Source organism: Poecilia formosa, unplaced genomic scaffold, assembly GCF_000485575.1.
Source record: "Poecilia formosa unplaced genomic scaffold, Poecilia_formosa-5.1.2 Scaffold5, whole genome shotgun sequence".
NCBI classification, from domain to species: domain Eukaryota; kingdom Metazoa; phylum Chordata; class Actinopteri; order Cyprinodontiformes; family Poeciliidae; genus Poecilia; species Poecilia formosa.
Genome location: NW_006799944.1, coordinates 4,976,316 through 5,001,009, shown reverse-complemented (window position 1 = coordinate 5,001,009; position 24,694 = coordinate 4,976,316). Strand labels below are relative to the sequence as shown.

The following is a 24,694-nucleotide window of genomic DNA, read 5'->3' as shown; positions in this document are numbered from 1 at the left end:
ACGGCAACAGATAAAGTAGGTCAACATGGTTTGATTTAGCAGTATTTAGCCGATAGACGTTAATCTCTTGAAAGCAAATGATTCTGTAATGAGAGTAAACTGCCACTAGATGTCGTCATTTGCTCACATTTTTAATATCCCACAAGACTTGAATTTGAATGTGACTTTGTAATTTCATGACGGGTGCATCTCTGTAAATTAGAATAATATTAAAAAAAATCTTGTTAAAAAGATAAACTAGGACATCATACAAAATTCATTACACCCAGATACATTTAAAGTATTTTCTCTTGATTTTGATAAAACCCAACGCTCAGTTTCTCAAAATAAATAAAATGCATTACAGTAAAAGACCAATAGATGTTTTTTTTTTAATACGGAAGTGTTATTTTGTGTTTTCACAATAATGGGGAAAACTGACAACAGTTTTCCAGCAGACAGTAATACTCATTGATAAAATATGTTAGCAATGAGTGTGTCTGTTTACATATTAGTGCTGTATTTATGTGTATTAATAGAACATTGACAGTGCCTGATTGCATCTATTCCAGTCTGCATTGATGCAGTAAATCATTCAAAAGGAGGCCCAAAACAAGCACTAAGTGCATGTAATGTTGGTCTTTTGTGCTGTGGTCATTTCCTAATAAATGACTTTACATCATTAAGTTTTTACTGTAACGCTATCGGCAAATTTACCTGAATAAACATTCGAAATTCATCACTCTTTGTGATGAATCTGCAAGTTTCACTTTTGAATTAAATTAGCAAGAGAAATTAACTTTGATAATTTTCAAGATCAGTCTGTTCAAGTTTTCTTGCATCTTTGCTTTTACAAAATGGTACTGTCGAGGTTTGTCTAGATGCTCACTTGCCTTTTCCCTTTCTTTCAGACAGCTGATGAAGATGGCATTTATAATTCTTTTCAGTACTGGAGGGTCCCCTTACCTGAACTTGACCTTTCACTGCTAGAAGAGCCTAGTGACCATTACCCCAAAAAAGACAAGTCAAAAGCGAATGACACAACTGCAGATGCAATGGAGACCTGAAGATGATGAACACTTGATGTGTTTTATTACCTGAGCAAACTGATCCTGTTAATCCTATAGACATGTCAGATAATAGAGTTAAAGTGGATGTCTTGCTGTAGGATTTCAGTGACTTTCAGATGTTTTGTGAAGGAGCTCTTGGTCATCCTGAAGCTTTATGTTCAATGGGTTTTGTAAGAGCAAGGTGAGGCTGTTCTTCATTTACACCTCTGCCCTTTTTTTTCCTGCTACATCTGCCAATTTGCAGCAGAGTCTGTAAAGTAGTAAGTTCGTCAAATGCGAAAAGGAGCTGATTATCATTCAGTACTTCGTATCTACCATACATCAACTCACGCAGCAGAAGAAATGTTTTGTACCGAGTCCGACTTTGACAACTGATAAGTTTAAGTCATTTTCCAGAATGTGCTTGCAGGGTTCTGTGCAGTCTGGAGGATGATGTCACTTGTTTTTAGTATTCTTTAGCTTTAAATACATATATTTAGTCTCACTTTTATTCCTTCTTCCTTTTGTCCTTCCTTTTAGACGGGTTCTTTTTTCTAAATACCAGTCACAACAGAAATATCTGCCATAAAGTCATTGTGAAATTTTGTGCTTATGCTTAGTAACTATCAGAAAACAGATTGCGAACTCTGGAAAGATGTACAATTAAGACATGAACAAGAACCCATGTGATTGTAGTCTGCTGCAAGGAAAATGTGGATCTTGTCCCCAAATAAACATCTCTCAGCAGAGGTCGCTCTGAGTCACTTTGGTTGGATCAAGGAGCAGAATCTGTTTTATTTTATAAACCAACTGGTCCATATGGACGTGATGGTAACAATGTCTTCAGTAAAATTTCATATGAGATTTTAACAATTTTTTATCTTCTGGATTTATTAAGAAAAAAAGAAAAGATGTATACATACATGTAAACAAACAGGTTTGCTTAGTTGAGGTTTAAAAAAAAAGTTCTTGCAGGTTGGGATTATTAAAGCCTAATAAAGCGCTTGACTGGCACTGTGCAGCATACAGTAAACCTACATTACGCCTCACCAACTTGTTGCTTCACAATGATTACCCTACTACTTGCAAAAGAAAGTAGTAGGGTGTTTAGAAGTATTTCTGGTTCTGAAATGTCAGGACTCATCACGCTTGTTAAGGAATTGCTGCAGTTCAGTTGGTAAACTGCGACCTGTTTAGCAAGCTTTTTTAAATAAGCTTCAAGATGATTCTGTAGATTTTAGTTTTGGATATTTCTGCTATTAATATGATACAAAGAAGCAATCTTGTTTTTACCCAGTTATCACATTGAGAGAATCTAAATGACTCGCAGCTAAAACGTTCATTGTTAAAGGTTCAGTATTGTATATTTTCCAGACATGTAGAGAAATTTTGTAGCACAATCAAGTGACTATCTCACCTTTAGTCGTTACAAAAATGCTGTATATATCAAATATGATATATACAGCATACTTATATTTGATATAAATTAGCAAGAGAAATTAACTGATAATTTTTGAGATTATCCTTTAAAGCCTTGAAATTGGGCCTCTGTTTCTTTAAAAACTCCTGCTCTTTCTGACACCCCTTCTTCTTAGGACGTCTTCACAACAGCTCCTGTATTAATCCCTTAAAACTTTTCCAGCAAGTAGCTTGTGTGATGAGCTCAGCAGAGTTTCACCAGGTGTTTGCTAATTGCTGCTGGCTAGTCTGTAGGAGGTGGGAGAGCTGTTCTATTAGGCAGAAGCTCTGAAATTTGGAGACTGCAGCTCAGAGGAAGAGCTCCATCCTCAAAGTTGGTGCAACATGCATGAAAGAATCAAAGCAGCACTCCAAGTATGTTTTCGATGAGGGAATAATATTATGACATGATGTTAAGCTTCTAAAAGAAATCAATTTAACATAATACTGCACCTTTAACACCGTGACTTAGGAACTTGTGTATAAATCAGGACTGTTTGTTTATTGCTATTTGATAATCAGGTTTTTTTGTTTTTGTTTTTCTTGTAAATAAAATAATTTTCAGTGCCCAAGTGACTATTTTTCTGTGACTGTTTCTGTCAGGGACAGTTCAAGGGATAACAGAAAATGGAGTTGAGTTTTTTTTTGTTTTTTTTTCTTCCCTGCACCTGAACAATCGAGTAACATGTTTGTTGGCGTAGAGCTGTCCTTCTTTGCCCCTGCTGCTGCTGTGAAGCATGTTTGCGGTTTGAAGGGGAGGACCGCGGCTCTGCTCCGGAGGTCGAACAGTCCTGGTTGTGTTGGAAAGAGGAGGAGATCATGAGTTCCTCAAGGCTTCTTGGAAAAGCTCAGTGCCCTTTGGACCAGCGGCTGATAAAAGCCCAAACGACAGAGTAATGATGAAGAGGTGGGATTTGAAAGAAGTTCTCCGTTAGACTTAAAACATTTTATGTAGGTTTTACCCGCAGAGCACAGCCATGGTAAGTTATGCAAGAGGAAGATAATCATGTAAATCACCCGAAGAGATTCTGTTTTCTGCAACCGGTGTTCTGACCGGAGTCCAGAACCAGTTCCATACGGTTCCATACTATACTAGCTGTGTTAGCTCTGAGCTAACGACCGCAGCTATTAGCTGACAAGTTAATTTAGTTTAACTTGGCAGCGAAAACATGGTAAAGTGAGATGCGAAGTGCAATTGTTTAGGGAACTTCGAAAAGCCAGAATCTGTCTGCTGGACTTTGTGTTTAATTTTCTCTTTAAGCATTTCTTGTAACATGTACTTTAGGTGCGGAGGTAAGCTTTAGGGTAAAGTTTTTCAATTAACGACGTACAGACGCGTAATATTGCGCATGTGCATAACGCTAGACGGCAAAACTCTTCTACTTGCCATGACTTGTCGTTTTGTAAAATTTGTTTAAGTGTAAAAAAACAACAACAACAAAAACAAGAAATTTGAATGCATAGAGTGTAAAATATATATATTTGACAAAATCCAGGCTGGGAAGTTTTGTTTACATTTTGTAAACATACTAAGGTAATTTCTTAATGCCATTAACAAGTTGCACTATGGTTTTATAAACTTTATGATTTCAAAGCTGCACGATTTATGAGATTCCAAGAAAAGACACAATATGACCCAACTTTCCACTGAATCTATAGAAAATATATTGATAGTAGGACACCTTCCAGGGACAACATTCAACATGTTGCTGCACATTCCCTTTACAGCATGTAGTATTATTAAAACTAACATCCTCAATTTCAAAGTAATGTGCAGTTGTAAAGTAGGATCTTTTTTTAAACTACAAATTGTTATAAATATGTGCATATTTAAAAGAAACAGAAAAAAATGAACAAACATTTCTAGGCTCTTAAGCATGACTTATTAACCCACAAGTATAAACTTTAGATTTGTGGTTGGAACCTTTTAAAATATATTAAATTAGGGTTAAAAAAAAAAAGATTATTTATACTCTTCACCTTCACTCTAATGTATAACTTTCTCCACAGAGTTTTTGTTAACCTCCAGTAAAAATAAACATTAAACCCAAATCAAAACTGCATATATGATGACAATCAGTTGCTTACAAATACTATCAAAATGCATTAATTAAAGAAAAAAAAATTAAACAGTAGTAGTAGTAGTAGTAGCAGTAATATTCCTTATATTTAGACTCGGCTTCTATTTCTGTTTCTTTTGTTTTGGGACTATAGTGATTCTTTTCGAACAACCGCTGATTTAATACAAAATCTCTAGCAGAGTAAATGTATCAGATAAGCACCTGAATTCTTTCCACTAAACTAAAAGCTAACATTTTCCAGTCCTTTAACCTAGAAACTATTTTGGATACCATAGCAAGTTTAGTCATGTGAAGTAATGTTACAGGAAGTGATAAACTGCTATAGTTCATGCAGTGTTTGGTACAGATAGTTGAGAAATTTTTTAGGCAGTCTCCTTAAGTTATATAGCAATATATTGTTTTTATGTTGTCACCAATGAGCATAACTTAAAATTGATACAACTCCTTGCTCTAAATAACTTAGTAATTCAGTGAATTTGGTTTTCGCTCTCTTGTGGTGTTCTGAGGCTGCAGCGCTTGTATTAAGGTTTTTTTTTTTATCTATTGGAAAATCTCTTTTCTCTGAAACCCAACTACGCTTCAGGGCCTTTGCTAAGTGTTCACACAGTCAGACTCTGTTTTGGGTGGGAGTAAACCAGCTCCGCAGCCATGTGGCCTAATCTCAGGAAGGGGATATTTGTATGTTTCCCATGAACACAGCTCTGCTTCTTGCTGCTATTGTTGAATCTGTTGGAGAAACTGAGTCGAGCTAGGTGGGGGTTGTCGCTCACTTTTCTGTGGTGTTTCACTGTTGGTGGGAGAGAAGTCTGATGGTGAAGGACTTGAAGCTTGAGTTCAGCCGTAGACGGCTGCTTTTGTTTGACTATAATGAACTTCACTGAAAAGGTTTTTGTTCCCTGAAGGAAGTCGTTTGTTTTTCCCCCAGAATAAATTAATCAGCAAAGATGAGAATACCGTGACAATCTGCTTGACCTTTTTTGTCGTTTATATTATCTCAACTGTATATTTTCCTATTTCAGACGGGAAAATCTTGGATTGAGGAGAGCTTCTTCAGAAGGGAGTGTGTGAAGTTCATCCCTTCCTCTTGGGACCAACACAGGTAAACTGTGAACTGGCTGCATGGATGGCTTTTATGATTCCTAGAAGAATGTATGTAGTATAACATTAACGTTGGTGGGTGGAAATAAACGTCATCCTGAGAGCAGAACCACTTGGCAGCCATTTCTTTTTTTTTTCCAGGAACCACGTTGATTATTTCATAATGTGTTATTTCCTGTTTCTTTCAGATGCATTCCAATATGCCAAGTGTGCCAAAGCCTGATCAGGTATTACTTACAAATTTTTAGTTAATATTTTACTGTGCATCACCACCTGGCTGCCCACGTGGCATTGGCATTCTTGTTTGATTGTCTCATAGTTTTCACTGCCCTCTGTTTATTTGTACTGTTCCTGTGTTTGCTGTATTTGCACTGCTCCCACATTGTTTTCCATTTCACTGATGCACTATTTTCAAAATGCCCCAAACTACAGTTAGTCAATGAGTTATTGACTGTTCAGATGATGTGAAAAAAATGAGAGAAGGTATGCGTTTAAAAATAAATTGTGTTTGGCAACATTATAAACACAATGAAACAGGAATATGTAGTCTCAAGGACCAGGGGAGGTGAAGAGGAAGGGTGGGAGACAGGAAAGGGGGAGTACTTGTTGCAGTCTGGCTTAGTCAGCTGGGGGTTTTAAAATGTATGCCAACGATTTACTTTGCTTTAGCAACATATTGTTACACGCTTACGCTTCAGTATTCGTCTTTCTGACACTTTTTTTTTTTTTTTACACAAAAGCATACAAAGAAAACAGACAAATAAAAAATTGGTTGTGGACAGAAATGTGTAAAAAAATCTTTGCAGTAATGAAGATTTCTGCAGATACCACTTAGAAAATAAGGTGTGATTTTATTCTTTACAGCACTTATTCAGTTCATAACTGTACCAAAATCACTAAGGACGCAAAGGAACATTTTGAGCAGCAGCCTATCTAAGATAAATATTATAAGAAAACCTTACTTTCAATATGAACTCCCAAAAACATCACATATTATAACTTACATTTACAGTGCTCTTTCCTTGTGTAGGAGCGCAGTTATGCTACTAACTAGTATTTAAAGGGATAAACTCTTTCTGTCATATTTCATCATCGTGACTGTATTAGTGACGATGATAAAATATTAGTGTTAGTTAAGTACTAGTTAACTCTCATGACATTTGACCCTGGATCAAGGCAATAACTAAGTGACCTACTGCTGGCAGGGAGCTTTTATTTGAGTTCCCTCAAATAAAACCTGAGAAAATTGGTTATAAACAACCAAATCCATGAAGGGGTTAAATGACTGAATCTGCAACAGACTGGCTGCAAAAAACCCCCAAAAAACAAAAAACCCCAATTTATTTCAGTGGTCTAGTCAAAGTCCAGATCCTTAGTGTGATTTAAATTCTGTGGAGAGTCAGGGCAATGTTGTATGGAGGACTGGGCCTCATCTCCTCAACACTATTATGAAAAACTGCTAACGTCAATCAGAAAAAGGTTACAATGAGTCACTGAAGCCACTTTCAGTCATTAAAGGTCATTTGAAACCATTGAATCGTGGGTCTAATTGGGTGCTGATCGTCATGCCTCATCAATGTTTTGCACTTTCAGTTTTGGCCTTTTTCTTACTTGACTTACTGATTCAGTTACATCACAGAGCTGCCATGACTGGTTTCTCCTGTAAATGACTCATATCAAACGTTGGGAATAACGAACGAAAGAAATTTCGCTTATGAAATGTGACTAGTATTTGACTAGTAGATAAAATCTACGTTTAAGAGGACGCTCCTTTATGGGGGAAATAAACTCTTTTTTATTTTTTATAGGTCATCTTGTCTGTATGCGAATCAGAACCATAATAGAAATAGAGCAATATAAAAATCTACTGAGGAAATATTTAAATGATTTAATGTCCATCCATCCATCCATTATCTAAACATGCATATTCTTACGAGGTCGCCAGAATGATTGGTGCCTATCTCCACCGATAGGCACCAATCATCCTGGACAGTCCAGTTGCCAGTCCATTGCAGATAATTAAATGTATTTGTGAGATTTGAGCATTTTGGTGTCATTTAGCTCCACAATTCATCAGAGCGCACAGACTTCCTAAAGTAAATCATAAAACTGGAATGTCTAAGGTGATGGTGGATCTATTTATCAGGAAAGCAGCTGCTCAGCTGAGATTTTGTAATGTAAAACAGATGTTTCTCAAACAGTCTTTGTCAGATCTAATGATGAAGTGCTCTGACATATCCCATAATTTGTTTTCATTGATTAGATGTTGCTGTGGCCGCTTGATGGGGGAGCACTCTTGGCAGGAGTCTTGTCCTCCCATTTCCCTCTGTCCCAGTCCAGAACAGGGCATGGAGGAGTGGTCCATGGAGGCTCACACAAAGGCCAGTTCTACCAACGCCTATGGGATCATAGATTTTCAAGACACTGCCACGCGGGTCTGTCGCGCCAAGGTTTGTAAATCCATTAACTGTGGTTTTCTTTGCCAGCATTTACTAAATTTACACTACAATGTTAAAAAAAAATTATGATTAATCTTCCTTTTACAAAAAATAGCTTTAACTATAAAAGTAGATGCTTTCTCTAGTCTGAGTGAGATGGAAGTGCAGATGTTGCTGGTTGTGTAAACTTTGGTTTGCTATGATGGAAGCAGATTTAAGGTGTTTTGTGGCGGCAAAGATGCTATCTGCTGTAGTGACAAAACAACTTTGCGAGCAGCAGTTGGAAAACGCAGCAAGCTCTTGAGCGGTGCCATGTTCTTCCAGTATGTTCGTGTGGCTGTGGACTCCAAGCCAGAGGCGCTGCTCCAGCTGATGCTGAGGGAATGGCAGATGGAGCGACCGAAACTACTGCTGACGGTCCACGGAGGGTCAGAAAATTTTATTCTGCCCCCAAAGGTGAACCAGGCCTTCAGTAAGGGGCTCATCACGGCTGCCATAAGCACAGGGGCGTGGATTTTCACTGATGGGATCAATACAGGTCAGTACAGGAATCGATTTTCTCTAAGACAATGATGCAAATACCTGTAGGGCCTTGGAGAAGCAGTTATAACCCTTTAACTTTTTCACATTTTGTGATTTTATATCCATAAACCTCAATGTGTTTCATCGTTTTATCAGTCAGTCCCTTAATTAGTCCTTTTAGAACCACTTTTCTTTGCAACTATAACTTCCAGTATTTAGGTAATGCATTCATGGGATCGTCTCCACCAGCTTTTGTGCACCTTGAGTCTGAAACATTGAACTTTTACGAGGAAATAAATCGAAGGTAACAAGGAATATGTGCACCCAATATTAATTCATATTTATTTATTAAAAAGGCATGTTGTGATAGTGCAAATATGATTTTTGATATTTTATTAATTGGACAAAAGGCACAGCACACGTTTCAGAAATGAAGTCTTATAAAAGCTCTGAAAATCTTGCATTATTTTCATTTAGAAAAGTTTAAAGAAAAATGAGTATTTTTGCATGGCACTGCATTTCCAGGTGTGTCTAAGTATGTGGGTGAGGCAGTGAAGTTATTTGGAGGCCACGACTTGAGGAAGAGAAACACGATTGGCATCACATCGTGGGGAATGATCGACAACAACTTGGACCTCATCGGCAGAGACGTTAGTACTAAATCTGTTTCCTTCCTTCTAGCGTAACGCTGAACATGTTTTACTCAGCAAGATGGTTGTCCTTTTTGTGAGATGTTAACTCAACACCTGCTCAGGTATTCAGACCCTACCAGCCACTGGGCAACCCTTTAAGCAAGAGGATCTGCCTTAATGGTTTCCACTCCCACTTTCTGTTGGTGGATGACGGGACGCTGGGGAAACCTGGTTGTCAGCAGGGCCTCAGGAGAAAACTGGAGAAACAAATCCAGCTACTGAAGATTCATCCTCGTAAGTTCATGTCATTGCCTTGTTGAATATGTACGATGGGACATCGTCTTTCTGGCAAAACATATAGCAGCACATTTTTATCAGTGTTCATTTTATTAATTTCAGGCTGTATCTATCTTCGCTCATCCTTTCGAAGTTCAGTGGATTGACTCGGTTCTTATCATGACTGTTTATTGCCCCTTCTCACAGGACTGAACCAGGGAGTGCCTGTGCTGTGTGTGGTGGTGGAAGGAAGTGCCGCCATTGTATCAACAGTTCTGGATTATGTTAGCAGTGCGCCCCCTGTGCCAGTGTTTGTGTTTGAGGGGTCGGGCAAGGCTGCAGACCTCTTCGCCTTCTTACACAAGCAGACTGCTAATGATAGGTGTGTAGGTAATGTTTATTTTAAGTGGGAAGCCATGTAGCTGTACTAGCTTGTGTAAAGTTAAACCAGTTATTAGGTGCATCGATCAAACTTTTACCAGCTGATAATGGCTTTGGACAATGCTAATTTTCTTTCAAAGAACGTTAAGACATACAAACTCTTTTTAGTTTTTATTCTATGATGCTGTTTGTTTTCTGCTGTTCTCTGGAGCCGTCCCAGAACATCTCATTTTATACTGAGATTAAATAAATGGATTCTATCAGCTAATTAGGTGACTTTTGAAAATGCAGCCCAAAGGCTTTTCATATATTTTTTTACTTTTAAACATTTTGAAGACCTTATATCTTTTTTTTTTTACTCAACAGGTATGCTCTGTTGTATGTTTGTCTTTTGCAACTCGCTGTAATTTGACTCTCATCCCTTTTAGGCAGCTGGATGCTGATATTGAGGAGGACTTTCTGGGTAGGATTGGAGATGTGTTCGGAGTTGAGAGGACCGAAGCTGCTCACCTTTACACTCTACTCCAGCAGTGCATGGATCACAGAGAGTCGGTGAGTAAAGCTCTTACAGAAATAGGCTTGGTTTGGTTTAAGACACAAACAGCATCGTCATCATCGCCTCTTTGACCAACAGATCACCATCTTTGACTCTGAGGCTGACGAGCAGATGGCAACTGATGCAGCCATTTTGACTGCCGTTCTTAAGGGTGCATGTTTTCTCTTTCTGATTACTATTATAGACTTGCTTCTGCAAATAAGTCAACAGGAACACATTGCAACTTTGTATGTTTCAAGTTCCTGACTCACTTAAAGCTACATTATGTAACTTTTAAACAGAAATGTTTTTTTTTTTTTTTACACTTTTGTTAAAACTGTTACTATGTTGTAACATGATGATATGAGATAGATAATCTGTGGAAAAACCTAAGCTTTTCCACCTCCTCATAGTGCTGCCATTTCCAGCTGAATAAATGCATAGCTCCTAGCCAGAAACAACCAGTCAGCTTAAGGAGGCGTGTCTTAACTCTGTCAATCAATCTTGTGCACGTGTTGCTAAATGCAACAGAGAAAGAACTCGTCGTTCTTTATCCGCCATCATCTTTGGCCATATTAACTCGCCTGAGCATTTATGACAGGCTCTACTGTCAGAAAGATGCGGTGGCATAGCAGTGAGCAAGGGGGAGAGTGTGAGCAGCGCATACACGAGGGTGATCCTCCTTCTGGCTCTGATTACTTGTTTTTAACAAAATATGTAAAAAAAAACATATTTTTTCTATTAAAGTTACATCCTGTTGCTTTAAATGTTAATCTATGTTGGATTGAGGCTTTTTCGTTCCTAAAACGTCGATATATAAGCTGGAAAAAAGTCTGTTGCTGAAATAAATATGCATTGAAATGTGTTCTGCTGGATTTTTAAATTTTTTGTTGAATGGAAAACAGGAACCAAAGCCAGTCCGTCAGAGCAGCTGAGTATGGCTCTGGCTTGGGACCGGGCTGACATCGCACAGAAAGACATCTTGGTGTATGGTCAGCACTGGCAGGTGAGGCCGGCTCTAGACAGGAGTTCATGCCATGAATTTGACCTTAATCAGGTTTATTCGTTAATCTACTTGATTAAAATCATATCATATGCTTTGTCAGGTGGGTTCCTTGGAACAAGCCATGCTGGATTCTCTGGTGATGGACCGTGTGAGTTTTGTGAAACTCTTGATTGACAACGGCATGACGATGAGCCGCTTCCTCACCGTGGATCGCCTCGAGGAGCTCTACAACTCGGTGATTACACTATATCTGTTCCTTTTTAATCTTAATGATACTTCCTTTGTTTTTATACTTTTGTCTTCCCAAGAGGGCTACTTGATTATAGAAAAGAAAAACATAATTACAATTATTTCGATCTATACCAAAATCATCAATTTATTGTGCTCTACTTAATTAACCAACTAAGGCTATATTTGCAAAGCAGAATGTGCTAAAATTATTTTAATAATCATCATTTTTTTTGATTACATTGTTTTTGATGTTTGGAAACAGACTTGAGGTGAAAATATGAAATTTGATTACGTGGACGGTCCTCCTTCCTGTTTTAAAACCTATTGTCAGAATATTTTTTTTATTTGAAAGCAACAGCAACGCACCACGGTTCCACTGTTTGTCTCGCTGTTTTGTTTTTTTTTCTTAGTTTTCCCAGAGCCCCTTGTTTGTTTTTCAAACAGAACAAATCCAATCTCTTTACTTTGACTAAAACACAGATGTGAAAATATAAGCTTTGATTGAAATCAGAGCAGCGCTGTAAGTGTTTGCTCAGGGTGGTCAGCCGTATCCAGGGTATTTTCCCAGCTGTTGACTTTGATGCTCAAATGAAAAAGCTGCCTGTGGACAACTTACACTTGTATTTTGCTCCACACTCTCTTTATCTCATGTGTTTTATAGCCTGTCAATTATTCACAGCTCTTGGTCCATTTATGAAACATGAATATCTGGAGAGCTGCTGCTGTCTGCCAGTATTCTTGGGATTTCTTGTTTTTTTTATTTTTCTTCTCTCTCTTTCTTAAGTGTAACAAAACATCTTTTTTCCAGCCACAGGGTCAGACTCAGCGCTTCTTGCAGCACCTGGTTGAAGATGCAAAACAAGTGAGTGATGATCTAGTACATGTAGACATCTGATGTTCTGTTGTACAGATAGATTTGTATGTGCATAAAGTGAAATTTTTTCAACATTTATTACTGTTTATTTAAATGATTGTGTCTCACAGCTAATAAAATCCCCAAATTTAATATCTTAGAAGTTTATTACATTTTTAAACAGAAAAAGAAATTCATACAGGCATGTTACGTTATGGCCCACAAGATCACGGGGAAGAAGACTGCTGACTTGGCAGTTATCCACCAGAAAGACATGAACACCGTTCACCCGTAGAATAAGACACTGAAGGTCATCGCTAAAGAAGCTGCTTGTTCACAGATGATGCAATTATGTAATCGGAAAGTTACGTGGAAAAGTGTGAACAAGCAAAAAGGGTTTAAAGACGTGAAACAAAATCTATTTGAGCTTGGAGGAAAGTATTAAGACTTTTTAGTATTCCTCAGCTGATGTTTTTGTCTTAAAAATCCTTATTTTATTTCATCTGATGTAATAATAAAATTTTCACAGAACTAAACTTTTGGTTATCTTTGGCGGTACGCCATGATCATCAAATGTTAACCAAAAGACTGTAAATGCTCAAAATATACAGTTTTTGTGTTCAGCCGTATGATGTACGTGTTCCACTTTTTGAGTTAAATTACTGAAATAAATGATTTCAATTTTATTTTACCCAAAGAGAGGCTTCTGTAGTTATTACTCACCTCTCATTTTGTGCTGGTAGACCTCTCTCCCTACAGGTTACCGTCTGTCTCTCATCGACATGGGGCTGGTGATTGAATACCTCATTGGAGGCGCCTATCGAAGCAGCTACACTCGAAAAAACTTCAGAGCTGCTTACAGCTGCATTCAGTCCAAGGTGAGCAATAAAACTTAGATTATGTCCCTCTTGTAAAGAATCTACTAAGATCTTTATGAGATATATAAAAAAAAAAAAAATGTTATTTGCTTGCAGGACAGTAGACGTTTCAGCTCTGGTTCCTTTACTAACCAAAAGCGAGGAATGAACTTAAAGAAAAGCAGAAGTCTCCAAGACCTTCACTTCTTCAGAACTGCCCAACCCTATAAAAGCAAAGTTGGTGAATCTACTCTGTCTTTTGGCATCTCATCACATGTTCTGTTTTATAAGACGTTCAGCTTCAGTTTAGAAGACTGATTAGTCTTAATGCTTCTGTGTGACACATTCTTGGTGGAGTCCCTCGACCTTTTTCCCTCATGTCCTCCATTGCTTCCCTCATCCGTCCATTTTGTCTTCCCAGGATCAAACTGAGTCGACGGGGAGCAGCCATCAGGTGGTGTTGACCCATGGCCTCTGTGGCACCACTCTACTGCCGTGTCCTTTCAACTCCAACGACCTGTTTGTGTGGGCCGTCCTCCAGCAGCGCCAGCAGATGGCGCTGTTCTTGTGGCAGCACGGGGAGGAAGCGTTGGCGAGAGCCATCGTGGGCTGTAAGCTTTACCGCTCGATGGCCTTCGAGGTGCGGCAGAGCAACATGGACGACAACGTTGCAGAGCGATTCCAGTCATATTCACTGTGAGTGTAAAGAGCAAAGTGAAAAGAAACCACTTCCTGTAAAATGAATCGCATTTAAAATGGCTACCCCTTCCTTCAATGCTATAAATTTATTTGAAATTGAATTCTAGTGTTTGATGTTCAGGTTCAGTTGTACTTTTCCCAAATCAGGCGTGCAGTATAAGCTTTATTTCACTGAAAACCTGCATGTCTGGCCTCTCTCTGTGTGTACCAGGGAGTTTGGGCAGCTGGCTGTGGATGTGTTAGATTGTGCTTTTCAGCAGAACGAGCAAATGGCCATGAAACTGTTAACCTCAGAGATGGAGGCGTGGAGTCACTTCACCTGTCTGCAGCTGGCCGTCTCCTCGTGTCATAGACCATTTGTGTCGCACTCCTGCACCCAGACTCTGCTCACGGATCTCTGGACCGGCCCGCTCAACATGAGAAAAAACTCCTTTATGAAGGTAAACACAACGGATGATGATAGTTTAGCTCCCTGTCTTTGGTATTTAAAGGAATCTCATAATTGTTTCAAAATACCATTATGAGTCAGTAAGTTTAATTATATGTGAATTATGTTTATTACCAAACAAAACAAAAAAAACCACAATCCTGGCAAAAACAGTTTTCTAGGGTTGCAACTAACGATTACTTTAGTAATCTGTAAATCTATCAATTATTCTGACAATTAATTGATCAATCAGATAAAAAAGTGGCACATTCTACAGATTTCTCTATTTACCCACTTAAGCCTCTTTCACATAATTTTTTTAATTCATTAAACGATGCAAATAAGTAAATAATAATTTTTAAAAAATTACATAGCAGTTCTTTAGTGAACACTTGATCATTTGCAGCTAAAAGTGGGTAGAGTTGCTTACAGACAAAAAAGGTTTTTCATCATAAATGCAAAATGTACATATATTTTGTAAAGTTTTACCTTAATTACCGTTCCAAGTGTGTTGTTTTTGTTCAGCAAATTGTCCTTTTTGAGTCTATATCTCACTTAATCTGTGCTAAGTTAGTTGACAATTATTTCAGCAATCGATTAATTATTTGTGATACACACATTGTGTTGCAGATCATTTTGAGCCTCCTCCTGCCGCCTGCCATCTTGCTTCTGGAGTTTAAAAGCAAGGCTGAAATGTGCCACGTACCACAGAGCCACGAGGCAATGCTGTTTGGGCTCGAGTCTGTGAAATCGCTGCCTATCCCTGAGGGATCCGTTCAGATGGTAGGATGCCAGTGCAAAACTTTTTAAACCAGACTATAAGGTTTTCTCTCTGACTTCTCGCCACTTGCCCTCTTTTTTCTCTCGTCTCATGTCGCAGGACAGTCGGGATGCAGAGCGAGGCCTCCCCTTCCGCAATAAGTCCACCCTGTCCGCTGTGTTTAAACAGTGTCTGTCGTGGATCACAAGACTCTATGATTTTTACACTGCTCCTGTTGTTAAGTTCTGGTTTCACACAGTAGGTTATGTGCATCTTACTATTTATTTATTTATTTTTTACCCATTTGATGTTTTTGATCCATTCAATGAAGAAATCTAACTGAGTGTGTTCTGTCTCATGTTAGATGTCCTACTTGATTTTTCTGATGCTCTTCTCCTTCGTCGTCCTGGTCAAGATGGAGGACCAGCCAAGTGTCCAGGAGTGGTTTGTTATTCTTTACATCGTCTCCTCTGCTATTGAGAAAACCAGAGAGGTGAGTTATCCTGCATCCTTCCTCATTTGCAGGCTTCAGTTATAAGCTGCAGTACAATGAAAGTTAACATCATGGCACTGAAGACTCTTGTTTTTTAGGTTTTGATGTCTGAGCCTAGAAAGCTGAGGCAGAAGCTGAAGGTTTGGTTCTCGGAGTACTGGAACAAATCCGACTTTGTTGCCATCCTCCTGTTCCTGGTTGGGCTTTCGATGCGTTGCCATGCCGACCCCTTCCGGACTGCAGGACGTGTTGCTTACTGTCTGGACATCATCTTCTGGTTCATCAGAGTTTTGGATCTTCTGGCTGTCAATCAGCATGCTGGTCCTTACCTCACCATGATCACCAAGATGGTGAGTACAGACCACGTCTGGCTACTAAAGGATAATGCCGTAGCATTTGTGACGCCTTTCTTTTTCTTTCCTGTTTGTGTTCCCAGACCAGTAACATGTTCTTCATTGTGGTGATGATGGCCATTGTGCTGCTGAGCTTCGGTGTGTCCAGACAGGCCATCTTGTCACCAGATCACGAGCCATCATGGAGTCTAGCTCGAGATATTGTCTTCCAGCCATACTGGATGATCTTTGGGGAAGTGTATGCTGGAGAACTTGAATGTAGGTGGATCAAAATTTAGCACTTATTAAAAAAAAAAAAAAGAATACGCCCAATTTTGTAAAGTGAGTAAAATAATTTTAAATCGACTACTTGGTCTCTTGGAGTGCTTAACGTAACGTAGATACTAAATTAGTCGAACAGCAGATGACACATTTGACTGTTGCTCATCTTGCAAGAACTTTGACACTCATAGTTTCATAATGGCTTTCTTGGAGAACCGTGGTTGGCTTTATTGTGGCCTTGCATGTTTTACTAAAGGGAAAACATGCAAGTTTTTCTTTAGTAAAACTTACATATCTAAACACATTGCTTTAGAAAATCAAGGTGGCATTTGTTTATTCAGATAGGTTAAAATATGAGTTCTGTTCCTACTCAGTGCTTTTGTTGTAGATTTAATGATGCACGTCAACCTCACGTTATCAGCCCTCCTTTTACTTTGCTTGATAATTATTACTTCACTTGGAGAACATTTTTTAATTAGTGTTTTTTTTTTGCAGCTAATGCCCATTATTTACCCTGTTTATTCCTAAAGAAACAATAAGATTTAAGTTTTAGTCTCCATTACTCATCAGTCAGTTCAGATTTAGCACTTGCTGACACAGATTTCAATTTTAAAAATTAGTTGTTTAAATCATGCATATGTGTGATTAAATGAAAAGTTTCCCTTACGTTTTTTTGTGTATTTTCATGCTGACTCCCACCAGTGTAACATCGATGTGTTTGTGTGTTGACAGCATGTGGTGATGATCCCTGTCCTCCTGCATTTTTCCTGTCACCGCTCCTCCAGGCTGTCTACATGTTTGTCCAGTACATCATCATGGTCAACATCCTCATTGCATTTTTCAAGTGAGCCTCCTGTTGCACTGACAAAAATACATGCATGCATAGATATATACTGGTTTAAAAAAAAAAAATAGCAGTGTGTAAAATGATGTCGTCCCTAACAGCAACATCTATTTTGAAATGGCTTCAATATCCAACAAACTGTGGAAGTACAACCGCTATCGCTACATAAGGACCTATCAGGAGAGGCCGTGGCTGCCCCCGCCGCTCATCCTGCTCAGTCACGTGGCTCTTGCTGTCAGAAGCATCTACAGGAGATTTAGTGGAGATGCTGAGCAGGAAGAGAGGCGCTCTGGGCTCAGTGAGTACCAACAGTATGCACAGTGCTGCGGGGAGAGAGGGGATAAGTTTGCAGTTGTCTTTTTAAAATGCATCTTGGCACCACAAATGGTATTTCTCCTGTTTTTTTTTTTTTTTTTATTTACTTTTACCAGAACTCTATCTGGGCCTGGAGGATAGAAAGAGGCTGTATGAGTTTGAGGAGAAATGTGTTGAACTCTACCTTCACAAGAAGAACGAAGATCTCCACAGCACTTCCATAAACAGAATCAGAGCCACAGCCGAGAGGTTTGCTTTATTTTAAGCTGCCTGCTGGTGTGAAACGGGGCATCCGCACATCCTTAAAATGTCTTAAATTCATTCAAAAAATAAGTTTATGAATTTTTTTTTTCCTCTGAGTTTTCCCTCCCGCTAAATTGCATTCAGACGTTTTCGTTGTGTTGTGTGGCTTGAGGCGTTTAAAGCTACCTCTAACTAGCAGCTAATATAGCCTTGCTAGCTAGCTCAGTTTTTTTGCCTGTATCTTGGATAAGTGCAAATTTATCGCCACTTGACCGGACAAAGTTTGTAAATTTCTCTGTGTATATATAGGTCGAAACTCCATTCATAATAGACTTAAAAAGTCTTAAATTTGAGTTTGTGAAAACTGCAGAAACCCTGTGAAAAAAAAAACAAGCCCTCTACTCAAACTGCTGAAAATTTGAGTAGAGATTTTGATTTGATTTTAAAAGTAGTAGTCAGGTCATGCCACAAACCTTGTTACATTGTTGCTAACTATCAACATTTGTCTTTGCTTTTGTGCCACTAGAGCTGATGAGATGTGTGGGACGGTGGGGGAGGTCTCAGAGAAGGTCATCCTCATTCAGGACAGCCTGTCGGAGCTGGACGGTCAGCTTGGTCAGCTTCAGGACCTCTCTGTGCTGGCTGTGGACACCCTCACTCTGCTCTCTGCCTCCGACAGCCTTCAGCAGGAAGAGGCCCGCCTGGCTCAGTGTCGCCACGTTTTACCGGCATCCCGTCACGTCCTCCCTCACAGCTGGACCCTCCCTCACAGGGGAGCGGAGGACTGTGATGTTTCTAATGTGCGCCGCCTGGAGATTAAAGCCTGCAAAAGCACGCCGCCCTCGTTGCTGAAGGGGTCTGCTGTTGAGGGAAGTCGACGAGCATCGCAGGACCGCCATGCTGGAGTGAGAGAAAACAGAGCAGGAAAAAAGGGACTGCCTGAGGCAGGAGAGGAAACGGCTAAAGAGGTGGGTGGCTACATCGCGAGCTTGGATAAAATTAGTTTGTCTAAACCTGTCGCTCTTTTCACCTTCCACAGTTTCTCTTAATAGCTAAATAAAGACACAACAGCAGATTTTAGCATTTTTCAACTTTATTTGATGGAATAATTGCACTAAATGACTCCAGAACAAGCAGTAATAATTTTAGGTCTTTCTTCTTGTAATTCATTTGGAAACTGCTTTTTCAGAAACAGAATCAGCTTCATAGGCCATGATTGTGTGCCCAATCAAAAATTTTAACTTTTTATTTCAAGGGCTTCCATTAAGTTTAAATGTATCAACTTTAGAGGAAATAAGGGAGTTTTTAATTGCATTTTCCACAAAGATCAACATGTCATAGAATAAAATATATCCAACCGCTTTATTGCAAATATTTTACATTTTTCTTTCTTTTAAAGCCTAAAGATAGAAAAGTATTTGGATGCGAGAACAGATTTTTTTATAGTAGAAATTTATCAGAAATTATAAGCAGTTCTTTTTTTCCCAAAAATCTTGGAATATTTGCCGTCTTAAACAAGTTTTATTTAGCTGGACTGGAGGCAAAATGGCTCCTTTGAATACAAAGGTTACAGACACTGGGTCTTTATGATTCATCTCTGAAACAGCAAAATACTCCCACACTAAATGATATGTAAAGAATAATTTAAACAAACACATTTTCCACAGGACTCCAGGTCTGTGCCTGTTGAAGATCCCAGTGAGAACTGGTTCAGAGGCCCTGGACGTGGGTCACATGTTTCCTCCTCTCAGTGTAACCTCGGCGGCGGAAGGACTAAGACGCCCTCCGAAACCCCTGAGTCGTCCCGTTGCGGGTCTCCCATTTCACCCAAACCGTTCGGGACGGCGCATAGCAAAGCTTGGACACATTTGTATCCCAGTCAGGAGGAAGCTTCAGTTGAAGAAGGGGAAGAGGATGCTGAAAGGGAAGAGAAAGAAGAAGAAGATGTAACCAACCTGGAGGTATTTGTGGCCTATAGTAATTGTTTAACTGTGTCTGACTCTGACAATGACGATGTTTCTCCCGACTTTTCTCAGGATGAAAGTCAGCCGAGTTTTCCATCCAGGCATTCCAGTCACTGGAGAAAACCCCCATTGCCCACCAGGTGGGCATGTTTGCCCAGAGAGCGTCCATATGGGTACTGCAGGTCTCTTTCATCCAGCATGGAGAACATCGCTTTTTCTGGTGCACCTCTCAGCCCGACGAAGGGATCTTTCCCATCTCTTGACGAAACGACGGACAAGGAGGACATGTCTGACGGAAGAGGCCTGAGGAATGATGCGTCTTTACGCTGCAGCAAGAGCCAAGGTAAAACTCCTTGTGCCACTTTAACGTTCCGGGTGATTATGCCGTCATGCAACCGAATTCTCCAGGTTATATGCTTTGTTTCTGCAGAATGGGGAAAATCCTCAGATTTCTCTCAAGACTTGGACAGCAGAGGCAAAATCCACAACAGGAAGACAGTGAAGATAAAGGCGAGCATTCCAGATCCAGTAATCACGCTGTTGATTTTTACCTCTTTTCACGATAAAACAGTTTTCCTAACAAGCATTAATCATAAATCTCATTTTCCGTTCCCATCTCTCTCTCTCTCTCTCTCTCGCCTGTTTCTTGACAACAGGAGACGCTGGAGTCCCACTTGTCCGACGCCTTGTGGAGGAAACGGCGGAGGTTTGTTGGAGAGCCGACGTGTTGGTCAGCTTCAACCAGCCTCAGTCAGCTCAGTAAGGATCTACATTCACCAACACAACCAGCTGGAAGTAATGGATTATTGTGAACAGGAAGAGAAGTGACGCAGGCTTCTGGAAAGTTTTATTCTAAATAAAACGTCTGATACACTGAAATAAAAATCCAGTGGAACCAGTTGCCTGAAGAAGTGGCCTAATTAGTGAATAATGTCCACTTAGGTGTAGAGGTTTTTAATTTATTTTTAATATATGAATATGATTTTTATTTTTGCTGTTTATTTATTTATTTATTTTTTTGTAAAAATCGAGTTTTGGTATAAATATTGTTTCAGATTTTGATCCCACTGATTTGATGCAGAAGCAGGTGATTTCCCATCAGGTAAATCCTCCCTGAGCTTCGGTTTATATCGAGTCTCTGCTGGAAATGTCAGTAAACGCCTGAAGGATGTTTTTTTTTTTTTTTTTTTTTTTTGTTTCTCAGGAGTTGTGGAGTTCGACTCATTCAACTCGAAGCAGCTGGGCCAAATCAATGAGCCGCAGGTCTTCGTAAGTCTCCGCTTCAGCTTTTCTTTCAGAGTTAATTGGAATATCCAAATATATATGAATATAGATGTATATATTTAACATCTCTCTTGTAGCTTGCAGAGCGGAGTTGCTCCAGAAGGTATTTCTTATCATTTCACACTTATTGTGTATTTTGCTGCTGTTGTTTATTTATGTATAATTATTAGTACATGTTGGATTTATGTTGTAGTGTTTTATTTTATTTATTTTTTTCTTTTGCGTGCTGCAGCCAAGAGTTCCTCCTTCCAGTCCAGTGACAATCTGTACCCACACTTTTCAGGTATTATGAAAATAATATATTAACACTTTTTTATGTAACAAGTTTAAAAGATGTTGTTTTTTTTAAACTTATTTTTAGTTGTATACCATTTTATTTCTTTCTACGTTTATTGCTTCATTATTTGTTGTGTTGATGGTACCTGTCTCTGTGTTGTAAGCTATGGAGAGGAACAATCTGATGAGACTGGCTCACAGCATCCCGTTTACTCCTGTTTCCATTTTGGGTAAAATTCTGTTTTTTGACAAACAAAAATAGTATCATTACATGTTTTTTTTAATTATTATTTTCTACCTTTTCACTGCATTAACTTTTTTGTTTTCACAGGAGGTGAAGAAGTGAGCGTCTACTTTTTGGAGGAAGTCTGCTCTAAAGCTGAACCTGAGTCCAGCTCCGTCTCTTCCTGGTCGTCGCGGGTCCAGTCTGCGATGCTCAAGCCACTCTCCAGCGAGGAGGGTTCCCTGGACGGCGGTCTCCGGCAGGGCAGCAGGATGCTGTGCACCTGGGCACAGCAGGACGTGCTCCAGCCTGGTCAGATATACGTGGTCAAAGCCTTTAAGCCAGAGGTGATCCGTGCCTGGCAGAGGTACTTTCATGGGAGCACCGCGCTGCAGCTCTGTTTGAGGGTACTTTTCCAGAACCATCTCTGGAGCATTTAAAGCAAGACATTGCTGAAAGATTAGCAAAAGTAGCTCTTATATTCCCTTTAGCTTTGTAATATGTAACATGTTTGACATCCTGAAGGAGATCCAGCAGCAGAGAGCAGCGCAGAAGATGATGCAGGTGTTTAACCAGATCAAACCCAAAGATATGCATCACTCACCAAGGTGTGTGTGTGTGTGTGTGTGTGTGTGTGTGTGTGTGTGTGTTCTCTGAATCCCACCTGTAAGTGCACGTGTCTGCATGAACTGACCTTGCTCCCTTTCTGCTAGATTTCTAGATGTTTCTCTGGTGCTTCGGCATTCTAACGGCCAGTGGTTGACTATCGAGAGAAACTTGATCGGCAACTTCAGGAAGTACAATAACAACACAGGGGAAGAGATTGCCCCCTGCTGTTCATTAGAGGACATGCTGCTGGCTTTTTCCCACTGGACATACGAGTATTCACGCAGAGAAATGCTGGTGCTTGACATACAAGGTAAGCGTTTTAGTATTTTTGATTATTTATGACATCCAAATGCATTATGTTTTTCTCTTCCCTCTTTATTTGTATCTCTCCTTTATGTGGTTGACAGGAGTGGGAGAGGAGCTGACTGATCCGACAGTCATCATGGCAGATGACCAAAGGTACACAAATCCAAAATGGCAACATGTGGTTTCAGAAGAGTGTTCATTTTTTTTTTTTTTTTACATGGAGCTTCATAACTCTGACACGAACTGAAGGCAGACAGACGAACCAGTTCTCCGCTTCACACTGTGACTCTCTGTCCGACCCCTTTGCAGCTGTAGCAGGGGTGAAGTGCTCTTTGGTCCCGATAACCTTGGAGACGCTGCCATCAACGGCTTCCTGCAGAAACACTCCTGCAACCTCTGCTGCCACAGGCTGGGACTAAAAGGTCAGAAATGTCACAAATTTTTTAAATCAGTAAGCAGCTGTAAGAAGAAGTAAGGGTCAGGAAATCTGGAGCCTTCCAGAAGTGTTGAACGTTTTTTCTAAATGTTGTCACTTTACAACAACAAACTTCAATTTATATTATTTGGATTTTACCTGATAGACCAACACGAAGTAACGCATAACTCTTAAGTTAAAGAAAACATATTTTCAAAAGTGAAATTCATTGTTAATATCTGGAATATTTGGCATGCCTTCCCATTCATAAAATCCACAAGTCACTGTGGTCCATTTCATCTCAGCATAAATCTGCCTCAGAGCTTTGCTAGAGAACATCAGCAGACAAAAAAAAAACATCATGATGATCAAGGGGGAAAAGTTTAAAGCATTATATTAACTAAATATGTTTTTTGTGATGTTTGAATACTTAAGAAAATAAATTTCCTCCCTAGATAGGCTGTTTTGCATCACCGTGTTGCTTCCTGTCACATCTGCCTTTTCCTACTTGAATGTCACCTCTCTGTCGTCACTCACGAGGCCAAGTTGGCTCTGAAAGAAATCCCCGACAACTTCAAATGAAGTCGGCGCGCACCAGCAGCCAGCTAATTAAGCAGCGAGTCTTCGTTTATTTCTCTAACAACAGTAGCGTTTGAGGCATGGGGGTGGGCCCTGCTTTGTGCGTTGTGCTGCGCGGCCTTTGATTACGTATTAATCATGTCTTTGTGCTGGCAATGTGCTGCTGAGACATTAGCTTTGATTAGCTATTAATTAATGTCTCTGGGTAGACCCGACACCGGCATCTAGAGGATAACGGCGCGGAAAGAAACCGCACTCGAAAACAAACAAGCCCGGCAAACAAACACACGAAGGCAAACACTCAGACACAGTTGTTTTGATATTTCAAAGGTGCGTCGTGTTTGCTCTTCCTTTTCTTGTGTCCTCTCCAAGATATCTCCCAACAAATCAAACCAAATTATTCATGCTGGATGTGTGGACTTCCTCCCAGGCCTGTCAGTATTCTCTTTCTTGTGATAATGACTGCGTTATTGGAGCGGCGTGTCGCTAACTGATGTTTCTGTTGTTCAGATTTAAGGAGGCGCCCAGGCAGCGGCGGGAACAGCAGCGAGGCAGAGCCGGAGTCGGGGAAGGAAGAGGGCGATGAAGACGAGACGTAGACCGAGGAACGATGGAGGAGATAAAATAACACTCAAACGCACTTTTTCTACCAAAGATGTTTTTTTTTTCTGAAACCATGTTAGCCTTTTTTTTTTCTGTTTACAATGTAAACTGCCTGATATGTGAGAGAGAGCCAAGTCTGCCATCAGATGTTTCTGACTGGACTAAAACTTGCTCATATTGTGCATTCATAATTCATGTGAATATAATGCAAAGAAACAGAAAACTACATGACATATAAGACATTTTTAAATTTTTTTGTAAAGAATAAATAATTGAAATATTGTAAGCTTGCACACTGTGAATTGTTGTAGCTCAAATAAAAAAAAAATCAAAACGTAAGACTTAAAAAAATAACAAAAAAAAGAGAGACAGAGATGCACCCATATAATTTCTTTTATTTATTTTTTTTCTTCCCACAACAAAATGTCTACAAAAGCAATAAAATATAGAATTTAACAAAAATCACTTCAGACCTTCACATTGTATGTACATCTCAAAGGAGGACTCACTGAGGCCTCCGCAAAGCTCTGAACCTCTCCCCAGTCTGGCCCTCCAGCTCTGGGTGCGTGGGACTCCCTTTAATAACATACGCATGCATGCAAATGCATTCTCCTCCTCAAGTGAAAATGGAGGCTCAAACTGTG

At 39.6% G+C, this 24,694-nt stretch overlaps 1 protein-coding gene across 8 annotated transcripts; it reads left to right on the top strand.

The window, feature by feature from the left end:
• The first annotated feature begins 1,992 nt into the window (after positions 1-1,992).
• trpm6 (transient receptor potential cation channel, subfamily M, member 6) lies at positions 1,993-24,433 on the top strand. 8 transcript variants are annotated; one of them, XM_016677964.1, is made up of 41 exons: positions 3,121-3,466; positions 5,587-5,666; positions 5,854-5,892; positions 7,929-8,115; positions 8,428-8,641; positions 9,151-9,275; positions 9,380-9,551; positions 9,741-9,915; positions 10,343-10,466; positions 10,549-10,621; positions 11,355-11,455; positions 11,556-11,690; positions 12,501-12,548; positions 13,283-13,417; positions 13,514-13,633; positions 13,818-14,092; positions 14,307-14,535; positions 15,153-15,305; positions 15,403-15,540; positions 15,647-15,775; positions 15,874-16,125; positions 16,212-16,386; positions 17,122-17,233; positions 17,335-17,531; positions 17,665-17,797; positions 18,318-18,759; positions 19,459-19,752; positions 19,828-20,098; positions 20,186-20,283; positions 20,412-20,514; positions 20,811-20,857; positions 20,960-21,024; positions 21,117-21,142; positions 21,272-21,322; positions 21,480-21,545; positions 21,647-21,945; positions 22,064-22,146; positions 22,252-22,457; positions 22,555-22,606; positions 22,763-22,875; positions 23,958-24,433. In XM_016677964.1, the coding sequence occupies exons 1-41, from the start codon at positions 3,464-3,466 to the stop codon at positions 24,044-24,046; spliced, it is 5,829 nt and encodes a 1,942-aa protein (XP_016533450.1). In that variant the 5' UTR covers positions 3,121-3,463; the 3' UTR covers positions 24,047-24,433. The 8 variants fall into 8 exon arrangements, with proteins under 8 accessions (XP_016533464.1, XP_016533465.1, XP_016533459.1 ...); XM_007564471.2 differs by having other exon boundaries at positions 12,495-12,548; XM_007564478.2 differs by having other exon boundaries at positions 3,123-3,393; positions 12,495-12,548.
• The last annotated feature ends 261 nt before the right edge of the window (positions 24,434-24,694 follow it).

What these genes read in the sequence shown, in the direction of transcription:
- trpm6 (XM_007564471.2), top strand. An exon ending in GCATGGATCACAGAGAGTCG is followed by an intron (nt 10,467 to 10,548) that starts GTGAGTAAAGCT and finishes TTTGACCAACAG; the next exon opens with ATCACCATCTTTGACTCTGA. An exon ending in AACCAGCCTCAGTCAGCTCA is followed by an intron (nt 20,515 to 20,810) that starts GTAAGGATCTAC and finishes ATATTGTTTCAG; the next exon opens with ATTTTGATCCCACTGATTTG.